The following is a 13833-nucleotide window of genomic DNA, read 5'->3' as shown; positions in this document are numbered from 1 at the left end:
GTAGTGTGATTATATGTATGAGCACTGCATAATTACTGAATAAACCCAACAGCAGTTTTTCGCTGCATGCTGCCTTTGGGAAACAGTGGCTTGATTTTCTTATGTTATCGGACTGAGAAATCATTGTCCTCTCTCCCTCCCCCCAACAGGTATTTTTTTGCATTCTTCTCTGACCTCATCTGCATTTAATCAGAACTTTTATCTCGCCTTGCACTAATTCCTAATGCATACCACTGAGACCACCAGCTTTCTAAGTTCTCTCAGTGTTTTCCAGTTATTCAGTAAAATGCTGTTGTTGAAACTAGCCTGGAAGGTGAATTCGTGGCAGAGAGGATATGACCCATCTGTTTCAAATCCTGGACTTACAGTTTTGAAAAATAAATTGCTAGGAAATTGTCATTTAATTCCTGTGCTTTGTTTTTTAATTGTATGACCTTAGAAGGAAATAGAGCTTAGTTTAAACTAAATTGCTGTTACTTTCCCACATACTTGAGTAAAGTCCCTGAGCTACAATAAAAATAATAAACATACGCAGCGATTGCTAAACTAAAGTGAAGATTAAAGGTTGGATATCCTGACCTCCACTTTGTGCCGACAAACTACCCTGCCTGTGCTTTTTCGTTGTAGCCACCTATTACCCTGTAAAACCTAAGACACTTTTTGTTGTGTTGCGGTATCCTTTTTTAGGACAGCCCAGTACATTTTTAATCCAAAGAAAGACGCTGCCGTGGCCCAAGCCCGGTGGTGCTGGGAAGCCCATTATCACATAGAGAATGTTCATTAAAACCGGATTAGGTGAAGATCTCGTCAAACATACCCATTCCGCTTAAAATAAACGGCTTCTAAGCACAGGAATTGTTAGAGGAATGGACGATAGGCACCGACTGGTTTGGTTTGCATATTTTAGAGACTATTATTGAGCTGGTGTGTGTGGTACTAGACTCTTTACTTCAGCGGTTCTGTTTAGTTTACTCGAACAGAGGAGTAAGCATCGGTAAAAATGTTAGAGGTTATTTGATGATAAAATGTGGAGACTTAATAAAAAGATATCCCAGGCATGAAAAGTTAGAACAACGCTGCTTAAAAATGAACTAATTAAAAAAAAAAAGGTAAATGAAATGCAGCTTTCACTGTTAGGTTCTAGATTTCTCTCCCCCAAACATTAGACGAAATTGCATTGTTTACAAAAATTTATTAATACAAACTTTACACACTTTATATAACAGTTATCAAAGTCCTAGTTATAGATATCATGTGTGTAATAATACTTTGTTTAACTTCTTTTTATATTCATTTGCACACAAAATAAGTTCTCCAAGACTAACATCTACCTAAACTATGACTGTATCTCAAATCCGCTCAGATTTTGGTAAGGCTGTTGGCATTTCTAAAAAAAAAAAACCATACAAAGGATAATAACCTAGGTGATCACTTCATAATGCTTGCGACTAGCCACTGAACTCTAACGGATAAGGTCATAAATAAAACGTCAAGAGAGCCCTATGTCATTATACCACAGCCGACACAAACACAGCAAACTCTGCCCATTGCCGAAGAACAGAAGAAGTACGACTAAAACGCAAGCCGATGTGTTGCAGCATCGTAGGGCCACTAAATAGCCATCCGTGAACTCGTGGCGATTTACAAGGTGAAGAGAAGGCACGAAAGCTGCAAACTGCGCCCCGCGTCCCTCCGCCCCGGGGGCCCGCACCGGCGGCAGGCGGGCAGCGCCGGCGGGGCGGGCGGAGCCGCCGGGGCAGCCCGGGCAGGCGGTGCCGGCGGCCCGTGCAGCCCGGACAAGCGGTGCCGGCAGCGCCTGCCCCGCCGCCGGGCTCTGCCCGCGCCGCTCTCTCTTCCCCAGCGGCCGGCGGCTCCTCCCGGCCGGGGAAGGAGGTTTTTACCCGCGACTTTGGTTTTGGTTTGGGGTTTGGTGGTTTGGTTGTTTTTTTTTTTTTTGGGGGGGGTTGCTTTCCGACGTCTTGAATGCGGGGCTCGTTTTGTGTCTTTGGAAAGACTCCTCTAAGGTTTGGGTGGTGAGCTGGAAGGAAGCAGGTACCTGCGTATCCTCCTTCGCCACCTGCCCGGGCGGAGGGATGGGGCAGCCCCCGGCCGGGTTCGCTGCTGCTTTACTGTCCCCCGGGCGGAAGGTAAGATAGGAGTCCGTACATAGAGAGATGAGGTGAAAATGGTTTATCTCGTTAGAAACCGGACCACAGGTGAACACTACACATTCTTTTATGACAAAAGTTTGTTTTATGAAATAAATTTTACTAAGCAATAAGCCAGAATGTAGAAAAATACATTTTACCTCCAAACTCAATAAACAAGGAACAAAAACTTTCGTAGTAGTGCATAATTCTTTAGTGGTAGCTACAACAGGGGTTCCTAAACTTGTACAATAAGAGCTTGCATAAACAGAACAAAGGAGTGAGAGAGCGTTCACAATCTTTTTTTTTTTTTTTCCCCAAAAGAACATAACCCAAAAAGGTGACTCAGGTGGGTTAAACAGAGCTCGGAAAAGTGCGAAGAGAGGATGAGAGGCGGGAGGGTCTACAAGAAAAAACAATCAAAGAAAAGAGCAACTCCGACCGAAAAATGCAAAGGCGAGAACCCTGCTCATTACACATGATGAGAAGCATGGACAGCACTGGAGAGTAACACACTGTACTTTGCATCCAGGTCCAGTACCGAGCTGCCCGGGGCAGTTGGGTAGCGGATCGGAGGTGGGATCGCCTCGTCTTCCCTCGACCCTGCGACACCGGCACCGGTACCGGCTCCGGCTCCGGCCCCGGGGCGCGCCGGGGGCTGCCCCCGCTCACTTCCCCACTCGTTCCAAACGGGTCCTTTCTCCGCTTTCGCTTTGTTCTGCAACTCTGCCCGGCCAGCCAAGGAGCAGTGCACGGGGTTTAGTACTTACTATCCTTGCTGCTGGTTCGGGACTTAGGGGCTGGGGTTTGGGGTTTGGCTTCTTTTGGTTTTGTTTTGAATTTTGTTGTTGTTTTTTTAAACTACTTCTCCCTCCGATAGGCAACAGAGATGCACAATTTGGATCGAGCTGTTGTTTTCACAAGAGAATTATCCTCCAAGTTCATTGTTTGAGGAGACACTAATACAGATACAACTGGAATCAAAGAAAGCAGAAGGGAAAAAAATCGAAATCTAGAGGAAAGGGGACGTTGCCCCTTCGGAGAGGCTAGTGGCAAAGGAGCCTGCCTTGAGACTCACCGGGGGAAGAATCTGCTTCGCCAATTCTCACAAATCATTCTCCTCATAATCCCCTGGGAGCAGGGCATCCTTCTCTATGTACAGTAGCAAATGGTGAAAATTAATGTCTTCGACCCTGTCGCGGATAAAAATACTATCCTTTTAATTTCCGTTACAAAAATAGGAGTAATATTCAAAACAATGATTGTCTTTTTTTTTCTATTTATTTTATATAAAAACATAAACAGCTCAGGCGAATTCTTGTTCTTTTGCAGGCTTTATATGAAGAATTGTTCTTTAGTATTCGTAGTAGTATTTATATATATATATTTATAAATTATATATAACTTAATGATTGGTCCACAAAGTAGATCTGTGCGTTTCTCTAGTGCTTTTGTACAAAAGAAAAACAATATTATTATCAAAATATTCATTTAATGGCTTTACTTCATACATAAATACATGTTTAGATAACACAGGAGCGGTGATTGTTCAGTCAGTTTGGAAATGACTTTTGTTTTTGTTTAGATTTTTTTGTTGTTGTTGGGTTTCTCTCTCTCTCTCTCTCTCTCTCTCTCTCTCAGGACTTTGTATACACAGGAGTGGCTGGTTACTCATCGCTACAAATACGCTACTCGGCGTCCTTTGTTTTTAACTCTTTGTTTATACCTTTTCCCCAGGACGGCTGCTAAGTATTTCTTGACAGCCATTTGTTTCCGGTAGCGGCTGTAGCTGTCCGTGAAGATGCCGTCTATGTGCCGCTTGGTCAGCGGTTCCGCCTCGTCCCCCGGGCCGCCGCTGGCACCGCTGCAAGCACCGAGAAGCACAGCTGCATCAGGCGGGGCCGCTCCGCCCCCGCCCCTCCGCGCCCCTCCGCACCGCCCCCCCCGGCCCTGCGCAGCCCCGTGGAGGCCGCTGCCCCCGGCGCAACACGTTGCGCGGAAGATACGCGGGGAGACAAAGGCCGCGCCGAAACCCGCTTCCGACGCGCTGCGCGCAAGAGCCGGCAGCGGGAGAGACAATATCTCCCCGCCATGAATTATTCATCGCGGCAGGGAGAGCGGCTTTCCCCGGGGCTTTATCAACGTGTTACCTTCTGCCGAGGGGCGGCGGGTAGCACCGGGCTCGCCCCTGCCCCGCCGGCGGCGGGGAGCCCCGGGGAGCCCCGCCCGGCGCACGAGGGTGCGCAGGGCTGCAGCCGAGTCCCCCGCCCCGCTTCAGCCGAGCCCTGGGCGTCGCTTCCGACAGACCGCTCCCCCCCCCAGCAGACTGCGGAGGCCGCCCAACTTCTTAATTTTAAATCAGCCGGTTGCAAAAAATTATAGAGACATATGTACAAATATATACATACACACATATATAGATATATATGTATATATATGTCCGAGCGTATTAAACCAAACAAACCTCCGTGAACGCCTGCGCTGACAGGCGGGCTCACGCTGCGCCGGGCGCGGGCTGGGAGCCGCGGCCGCGGGCGGCGGAGGTTTGGGAACCCGGACTCCCCCAGCCTCACCGCCGGCGCAACGAATTCCCAGCCCCGGCCGTGGCAGCTTTGTTCCCCCCGGCCGCGGCTTCTTAAGCGCCTCCGCTACAGCAGCACCAACGCCCACCGCGGAACAAGAAAGAGCAGAAACCCTTACCCGACCCGCTTGGCCATCAGGGAGTGCAGATATTTCCTGGCGGATAACTGGCCCAGGAGTTTCCTATAGGCTTTGTTGAAGATCCCATCGGCGTGCCTGGGCGGAGGGAAGAGCCCGCGGATGAGCGGCGAGGCCCAGGAGCCGGCTGCGGCGGGGTGCGGGAGCCCGGGCGGTGGCGGTGACCGTCCCTCCCCGCCAGTGAGCGGAGGGCGGCATCTCCCCGCGTCCCCCGGGACCCCTCTTCCCCACCCAGACCCCTCCCCGCCGCACTTGCTCGGCTCCGCGCTGGCTGGGCATTTCTGCTCCGTTTGCGGGAGCATCGCTAGCCCTCCCCGGCGCGGGCGGCTCCCCCGCTCCCTCCCCCGCGCTGCTGGAGGTAAGGCGGCTCTTCCGTTTCTTCTAGGCTTTAAACTGGGCACTGAGACCCGGGCAGCGTGGTCGTTTGTTTGGGTTCGGGATTTATATATATATATATATTTGTTGTTGCTGTTGGCTTGTTGGGTATTATCTTTCTCCCCAAATCGGCTCGGCCAGACCCGTTTTGCTCCCGGCTCAAAATTCACGCCTGACACCCCGCGAGTTGCAGTCACCTCTTTTCCGGTGGGTAATACAAGGTGTACATCTCGCCTAGCACGGAGGACGGATTCGCTATACCGAGGGGCTCGTGGTCGTAGGCGAAGTCCTGCAGGGTGTTCCCGTCCTCGTCGTAGACTTCATCCTCCAGCCTGGCAACGAGAGCAGCAAAGGGAAGGAGTCAGCCGGGCTCCGTGGGGCGCCCCGCTCCCTCCCCGCCGCCGGCTCCCGGCTGCCTTGGTGGCCGCCCCCCGGCGGAGCCGACCCGGGCGCCCCGGGAGCCCCGTCCGTCTGCCCCCATCCCCTCCCTGCGCCCGCCCGCTCCCCATCCCCGCCCTCCGCCTCCTCCGCGGGGCAGGACCACGGAGGAGGGAACACACCCGCCGTCAGACGCGCTCCGGGAAAAGCCCCAAACATCCCCCCCCTCCCATTCCCCCCGGCCCCCGCCCCGGCCCGAGAAACAGCCCCTCTCTGCCACAGCCACGGCTGGTTCTTCCCGAGTGGAGCGCACGCACGCACAGGCGTGCAGGCTGCCGCGCACACAGACACACGCACACGCACACACACGCGTCTGTGTGCCGGGGGCTGGGCGGGAGCCAAGCAGCCTCCCCGGCGGAGACGGGGCGGTGAGCGGCAGCCCCCGCCGCCGGGGCCGGAGGGCCGCGCCCCGCTCCTCCCCGCAGCGCCCGCCGGGCCGGGGGGGGGCTTCGCCTGTTGTTGTTTTTCGTTGAATGGTGCTTCTGCACCAGTTTTGTTCCCCCCACAGCCCCCCCTCCGCTCTCTGCCTCCCTCTCTGCAGTACGATGTAGGTCATTGTACGTTACAGGCAGCTATTTTTGTCTGTGAGCTTTAGCGGAGGTATTAATAATAGATGCCGCTAAAGTGTTTCACTCCTGCTAATTCAGGCGCTTGAATGAAGAGAGCCGGGTTGCTGCCGGCTAATGGCCCCGCAGGCCACCGAGCCCGGTGCCCTGCAGCCCCTCTGCCCGGGGAGGGGAAGGGGGCTGCTCTGAGCCAGCCCCGACGGGCTCCCTGTTCGTGCAAGGACATCTCGGACCCCCAAAAAAGACACCCTCCTTGCATAGCCTTGCGCGCCCGGCATCGCCCCGGCTCACAGGCGAGCGGCACGGCGGTATCCCCCGTAGGGCACCCCGGAATAGAGCCAAGCCCCGGTCGGGCAGGACAACAGCACCGAGCCCAAAACTCTCCCCAAGCCAAGCAACACCAGTCGCCCAAGCAGGCTCCAAGCAGGGTGGGACCAGGCTGCCAGAGGCCGTCCCGGACCGGGTACCCCGCGCCCGCAGCCACGGCCCAACGTGGGAAACTCGCTTGTGCCGACGCCTCTGGAGGTCCCCCACTCCTGCCCCAAACACAGCGGGGTCCAAACGCCCCCAGCTCACAGGTGGAAAGGGACAGCACAGGCATCAGCCTGCGCTGGAACCCAGCAAGACAACTCCGAACAGACACAGACGACCAAACCACCTTGTGCCAGCCGCTTTCCCCCTTGAGAAGGGAGGTCGTATACAGACAGGTAAACAGGGGAAGAGACTGAATCCCCGTCAACTCCGATGCTGCTACACGAATCATGACAGGTCTCGCATGCTTGCAGGCAACGGCGCACCTGGGTCCCCCCCGCTTCCACCGGTCCGTGCAGGAGATGCTCGCCCTTCACCCTGGGCGAGCTGCGGGCAACCGAAAGCGGCCTGGGCCCGTGTAGAGCAGGGGACAGGCGGGGGGGAGCTGCTGGGCCCCTCCGAGATGCGGCCAGGACCTCGGCCCGCTCCGCCGAGACGCAGCAGAGCAGGTCCCTCGCTCCCCGGGGACAAGAGGCCGCAGGTTAACCGAGCCGAGATCCCGGCGAGTGGCCCTGGGGGAAGGGACCAGGGGTCGAAGGGGACTCCCTCCCTGCAGCTCCTCTCCCGGGGCGGAGCGGGTGGGCACACAGCCGAAGTGGAATGGGGTTCGTTTGGTGACTCCCCCCGTCGCCCGGTCCCCTTCTACTTTCCTCCCCGGTAGGATTCCTCTGCTCTTAGCAAAGCCGGGGCAGAGGGGGTCTGAAGGGGTCCCGGCGGAGCCCCCGGGCGGGGGACGGACCTACCTGAGCGCCGGGTACTGAAGTCCGGCCGCAGGTGAGCAGTAGACGCTGCAGTGCATTATTATGCCATAGACCAGGAGTGCTAGGATCGCTTTGCTACACATTGCCACTCTGTGCGGAAGGGAAAAGAAAACCGCTGTCAAAAAAAAAAAAAAAACGGAAAAAAAAACACCCCACGACCCACCAAGCTCCCGGCCGAGCCTGAGGGGGAGGGAGGCAGCGCGGTCCCTGGGGGCAAGAGCCCTGGGCAGCCGGGTGCCGGCGCGGAGCGGCGCGGAGAGGCGCGAAGCGGTGCCCGGCGCAAAGCGCTGCCGCCGCCGCCCGCCCCGTCGGTGCCCGCCCGCCCGCCCCGGGAGCGTTGCGGGAAGGCCCGGCGAGCCACCTCGTGTCCTTACCATTAAATTCTAAACACCCGGCACTAAGAGCGTTTGGCTGCGAAACTAAAAGGGCAGGTCTTTAAAAAAAAAAAAAAAAAAAAAAAAAGAAGAAAAAAGAAAATAAAGACCCAAAATGGGGGGGAAAAATAGAGCTGTCTCCCAAGTTGCCGCCGAAAGGAGTTAAAACCCTCGTGGCATCGCCTCTCCGATGGGCGAAGGACCCGCGGGATGAAGAAGACGCAAAAGCAGCAGTTAGTTGTTTGCTGGTTTTAGAGGAATCCACTCCAAAAAAAAAAAGAAAGGGGGGGGGGGAAGAGAAAAAGATAAAGGGAAAAAAGTTTGCAGGTAGCAGCACAGATCTGGAGTGGAGTCTGCAAGGGAAGGGAGAAAGAGGGATGGAGCGAGATGTCGCCGGAGAAGGGAGCGCAGGGGAAGGGGGAAGAGAGCGAGCGAGCCCGGGAGGGAGCGGAGGCGGGGAGCCGCGGGCTGGCTGCGTGCGATGCTGTCTTCCCCAGATCTCTCCCCTCACTGAGCGCCTTCAGCCTTCTCCTCTTCTTCTCTTCCTGCTCGGTGGCTCCAAACTTGACCAGCCTTCCGCAGCCTTCCGTCTGATACGCAATTAGCAACAAAATCTTTGCAAACACCCCGCTTCAGCAAGAGCCCTCTTCGTAAACATTTGCCTGCTTGTTACCTTAGAGGACGGGCAATATTGTTTGTTGCCCCCGTGGTGGTGTCCGGATTTTTATTCATGAATCAAATGCCTTTTTTTTTTTTCCCCAGTCACGTAATAATCGGGTATCAGAAAAGACGTCACCACCCCAATTCCTCAAGGAACACAGTTCTGTGTCGTCCTCAAAGATGAGCTTATCAGGAGTCATAAAGCTTCTCATAAACATCAACTCACACTTCCCCCCAAAAAAAAAATTAGGGAAAAAAAAAACCCAAACCAACAACCAAACAGCAACCACAGGAACCCCCCCCAACCTATCCCACAAACCTAAAGGGATGCTCGCCACGGTCAAGTTTTACCTGCCGTGAGAAGGGACCAGGAGGCGGAGGAGGGCGGTTTGGGGTGGGGTGGGGGTCCCCGGACTTGGCGGGCTCCCCCGCGGGTTTGCTCCGCGTCTCTCCGCGGGGCCAGCTCGCCCCGCGCCGGAGCCCGGGGCCACCGCTGGGCGCGGGCCCCCGCGGAGCCGCCCGGCGCTGAGCGCGCAGGCGGAGCAGCCCCTGCGCGGAACCCCCACTTCCACAGAGATTTGGGGGTAGGAGTGCCTTTTTTTTTCCCTGAGCCCCCTCTCTTTTTTCTTTTTCTTTTTTTTTTTAATTTTTTTAAGGATTGTTAGTATTGTTCTCATTACGCAAGGTTCCCCCCGGGGAAACCAGCAGCGCCTTAACCGCTCCGCCTGCGCCGCAGCCGCGGGGCGCGGGGGACGGGTCCCACGGCCGCCCCGCGGGGAGGGTCCCACGCGCGGCGGCCGCGGCCCGGGAGCGGCGGGGGCGGCTTTCCCCCCCCTCCCTTGGCCCGACCCTCTCCCCGCCTTGTGCAGAGACAGATGTGCGACTCGGCAGCGCTTGGCAGAGCGGGAGGGGAGAGGATCGCCATGAGAGAGAAAAAAAAAAAGAAGAAACAAGAAAAAAAAAGTAAAAAAAAAAAAGTTGATTTGCCGGAGGGGCTGGGAGGGAAATCCCTTCTCTGGGGAGTTCCCCGCCGCCGGGATTATTTTCCCCCAAGCGATGCGGCGGGCGGCGAGCGGCGGGCGCGGACCACCGGCGGGCTCCCGGCCTCTGAGATTGCGCTCGTCCCCGCGCTTTCCTGCCTCAGCGGCCGAAAATCAGCCCTTCATTTCCGAGAATTACCCAAAGAAGTACAGGCTGCAGGAGCCATTACTGCACATTTTAATTATTGGGATCATAAGCAGAGAGTTCAGGAAGCAGCAATAATTTAGTTCTCCTGTTTCCTATTTGAATGGGTTTGGTGTAACATGCTTAGATGAGTTATTTGAGCCCAAATCGATTTCTCAAAAACAACAACAACAAAAAACACACCATACAATTACATTCCTATTATGGTCATTTAAGGTTTCAATATTTTCCGGAGATAAAGGAAATTTAACGTGAATGAATTATTCCCGTAGAAATGGCCACCGACGCGAATGCCGGGGCGCGGGGGCGGGGGGGGGGGACGACGACGACGACTCAGGACTCGGGACGCAGCAGGACGTTATCCCAGTTGTCATTCCGTGCCGATGGGCTTTCCCGTCGGCGACCGCTGGCGCAGCGCCCGCCGCTCCCCGCGCTTCGCGGACGCGGAGCGCGGGAAGCGGCGGGCGCTGCGCCAGCGCGGACCGTCCGTGAGCGGAGGGCGCCACCGCGCGGGCAGCTGCGCGCCTGCGGCCGCCGCCGCGGGGCTACCGTCGGGCGGGCCGGGGTAGCCCCGTCCTCTGGCTGGGGTGGGGTCGGGAGAGCCCCCGCAGTCCCCGGGAAGGGCTTTGGGGGCTGATGGGGTTTGGGGTGAGGTGGGTTTTTTTTATGTTTCCTTTGAAATGACTCTGAGAGCGGGTGTAAACACGGGATTTTCTAGAAACAAGCGGAGAAGGGATTATGTGAGTAACTTCGGTTTGCAGGCTTGAACCACGCACTCAGCCTAAAGAACAGGAAAAAAATATTCCCTCTTTCCAAAGAGACCAGAATCACGGGCAATACATTTTAAAGCTGTGGCTGTTTTCACTTTAGAAAAGCTACTTTCAGCTACTTTTTCTTTACACCGCCTCATTTCCTCTCCTCCCTCCCCACGCCCTCAGATCCTTACAGAAAGTACCAGGATGCCTGCAATACTGGGCATCAACAGCACAGAGATAGACTCCCGTAAAATAGCCCTGAAGCTCCGGACCCCGAGCAGCAGCCCAGTGCCACCCTGGCGGTACTGCGCACGCAGGAGCGATGTCAGGACGGTTTGCAAAAAATGCAGCTTCTAAGCTCTCATTTAGGGTGAGTGAGTAAATCACGCATGATTCACGCCTATAAAAGTCTCATAGCATCTCAGTCTACTTCACGGGTGTGCATGTGCAACGTGAATACGCGTATGACATGGTCGTGGTTTAGGCTGAATAAGTAAAGGTTTAAATCTGGTCTCCGCGTATAAGTAAATTTCTAGATAACTCTGTCATTTCTGAGAGGGCTGAGAAGGATTCAAGGTTTATAATGCTTGCCTCTATGGCAAACTCCTAAGGCAGCATCTGAAGAAAAGTAGGTTTTTTCACTGGCAGAATTTCCTTCATCTTTCTCCTACCAGCTTAAATTAGACCTTTTAATTTACCTGACTATGCTATTTTAAATAACTATTTTATTAACTAGAGCATTATAATTCTACAGATATTTCTAGGGGAGCTTACATCCTCACATCCTCTGAGCCTTGTTAAGCCTGACCGGGACTGACTGCTCTAAAACCTACTGCCATAGGTTTGATTCAGAGGAACATATTTCATCACATACCATGATGGGTATCTTCTCCACTCCTCAGAAAACCCCTTTTTTGCATATTTATGCATATTTTATAAAATACCACGAGTAATCTATCAAACTGTCAGGAACTGTATTGGTCCATAAAACCGGATGATATCTCATGCACACTTGTCCGATGCCCAGACACTATATTCATATTTTCTCAGTACATCCCACCTTAGCTGCATATTTTAAAAGGAACCTGGAAGATTGACAGACCTAGAATATGTAATTTTATCATGAAAGGGCACATGTTTTTCTGCCAATATAGAAAAGGATGAATTCTTCTTTCTCAAAAGCAAACAATCCTGCCAACCCAGCTATCTCTCCCTCTCACACACACACGATGGGTTTATCATCTATCTTGTTATTATCTCTCCCCAGGCCTCCTTTCTTACTGGGGTGGCTTGGGGAACCCACTGCAGACCAGTTTGCTGATGAGTACACGTCTGCATCAGCTTTAGCAACGTAACACCAGCCTTCATCTTTTCTTGGCTTTCCAGCCTCCTCCTCCCCGAGAACTAGCTCCTAGGAAGGATGGACTTGTCAGAGGGGAGATTAACTCGTCCATGAAGTCACTCAGGTGTAGCTGTGGTCCTCTGATAATGGCTAATTAGGGATCGCCTGGCAGAAGAACAGAAGTTACTAAAGCTCAAGCAGGGGAAGCCAGGGATTGGCGGGCATTTCAGCACTTCCAGCTGAGACATGGCACCCACGGCAGAGGTGGGAAAGCCCCGCTTTCCTCATCGAGGCTAGATCGCAATCAACTCAGGGACAGAGAGAGCTGAAGTGTTTCATTCACAGAGTTGTTTTTCTTTTACTAAACCATCCCTTCTTGTGCTTTCTTTAAGTAAAAGCAGCGAAATGTTTAGGCACACTGTGGAAAGCATACACATCTGTGTGCTTTCTCATGGTTGTCACAGACCGAAGGAGCAAAGCTGTAATCCAGACAGCTTGCTCACCCAGGGACATTCTGGGCAGGAGGTACAAACTACAGAAAAAATAGAGAGCACCAATCAGGGACAGTACTGGGACTGCAACTTTCTCAAGACATGAGAGAGGCAAGCCTTGCCTGGTGGCCAGGACCCTTGCCAGCCTCTTCGCAGGTGACCACCAAGCATTAGCAAAGTCTTTGTGAGGATCTTCCAGATAATTCCTTGCTGCCTTTTATCATCTTATTTCCAAGCAAACAGTTAAAAAACATTCTTGTTGTGGTTTAACCCGGCAGACAGCCAAACCACACGCAGCCGCTCGCTTACCCCCCGCCCTCCCCCGGGGGGGTGGGGAAAGAATCAGAAGGGTAAGAGTAAGAAAAACTCGTAGGTTGAGATAAAGACAGTTTAATAGAACAGAAAAAGGGGGAATAATAATAATAATGATGATGATGATGATGATAGAATATACAAAATGAGTAATGCACAATGCAGTTACTCACCACCCGCGCTGACCGATAACCAAGTAGCAATCACTACTTCCTGGATCACGTCTACCACTCATACACTGAGCATGACGTCACATGGGATGGAATACCCTGTCGGCCACTGGGCCAGCTGTCCCGGCTATGCTCCCTCCCAGCCTCTGCTTGGTAGCATGGAAGCTGTCCTTGACAGGGTACTTAGCAGCAACTGAAAACATCAGTGTGTTATCAACATTCTTCTCATATTAAATCCAAAACACAGCTCTAGGAAGAAATTTAACTCTATCCCAGCTGAAACCAGGACATTAAGTATATGCACTCTGAAGAAAAGGGCTGGGATTTTTTTTTCTTTTCTTTTCTGAAGTGAGGGGGCAGGACAGTATTTCACAGGGCAGTAGCATGGGAGCACCAGGAGTGCAGTCATCCCGCTCTTGCTCCTACTTAGAGCTCATGGTGAGAGACAAGGCCAATGGGTTGCCAGTGACTTGCGGGCTTGCCCACACAGAAGCTCAGTGTTCGATCTTACGTGGTGGGCGTCCTCCTCCCCCTTTTCAGTAAATGAAGCCAGATGACTATGACAACACAGAGGTGAAGGAAGAGTCATTCTCATCCAAACACAAAGGCAAGAAAAGCACTTTCTAGATGAATGAAAGACCAAAGAGTGGACTCGATTCCACAAGGCGGTACCACCACACTATGCATGTGACAGATAATTTCCTTGGATGAGCAATAGATACATTTACAATCTCCCGTCTTTCACCCAAGTAAATTCATATTCTGCAAGAGAAGAAAAAAATTTTCGTTGATGCTTTCTGTCAATGGTTCTTTGATCAATCGTTTATATATGAAAAGTAGAGAAATAAATTATGAAAGGCAAAGAACAACAACAAAAAAATCACCTTTTGAAGACTTAATATTCCAAAGGCCTACCCTACACTAAAGCCATGCAACCTACAAACTGCCACTAAAGATCTTTCTAGTCCGCAGGGCAGAATAAAAGCCTTTAGCACTGGCAGCAGGTCT

General features: G+C 53.0%; 1 protein-coding gene across 1 annotated transcript; it reads right to left on the bottom strand.

Annotated features, from left to right (window-relative positions):
- Positions 1 to 1735: 1735 nt before the first annotated feature.
- On the bottom strand, positions 1736 to 9831 carry ADCYAP1 (adenylate cyclase activating polypeptide 1). Its single transcript, XM_075140671.1, has 4 exons — positions 7519 to 9831; positions 5438 to 5572; positions 4848 to 4943; positions 1736 to 4011 (listed from the first exon to the last, which is right to left on the bottom strand). The coding sequence occupies exons 1-4, from the start codon at positions 7911 to 7913 to the stop codon at positions 3825 to 3827; spliced, it is 813 nt and encodes a 270-aa protein (XP_074996772.1). The 5' UTR covers positions 7914 to 9831; the 3' UTR covers positions 1736 to 3824.
- Between the last annotated feature and the right edge of the window lie 4002 nt (positions 9832 to 13833).

The sequence above is a fragment of the Calonectris borealis genome, chromosome 2 (genome assembly GCF_964195595.1).
Source record: "Calonectris borealis chromosome 2, bCalBor7.hap1.2, whole genome shotgun sequence".
NCBI classification, from domain to species: domain Eukaryota; kingdom Metazoa; phylum Chordata; class Aves; order Procellariiformes; family Procellariidae; genus Calonectris; species Calonectris borealis.
Note: the sequence above shows the minus strand (reverse complement) of the source record. Positions and strands in the feature narration are given on the sequence as shown.

Excerpts from the sequence above, each read along its gene's own strand:
- ADCYAP1 (XM_075140671.1), bottom strand. The coding sequence starts at position 7,913 with ATGGTAAGGACACGAGGTGGCTCGCCGGGCCTTCCCGCAACGCTCCCG. Across the intron at positions 5,573-7,518 it reads CTTCAGTACCCGGCGCTCAG|GCTGGAGGATGAAGTCTACG; the intron begins GTAGGTCCGTCC and ends TCTCGTTGCCAG. Across the intron at positions 4,012-4,847 it reads CTGATGGCCAAGCGGGTCGG|CGGTGCCAGCGGCGGCCCGG; the intron begins GTAAGGGTTTCT and ends CGGTGCTTGCAG.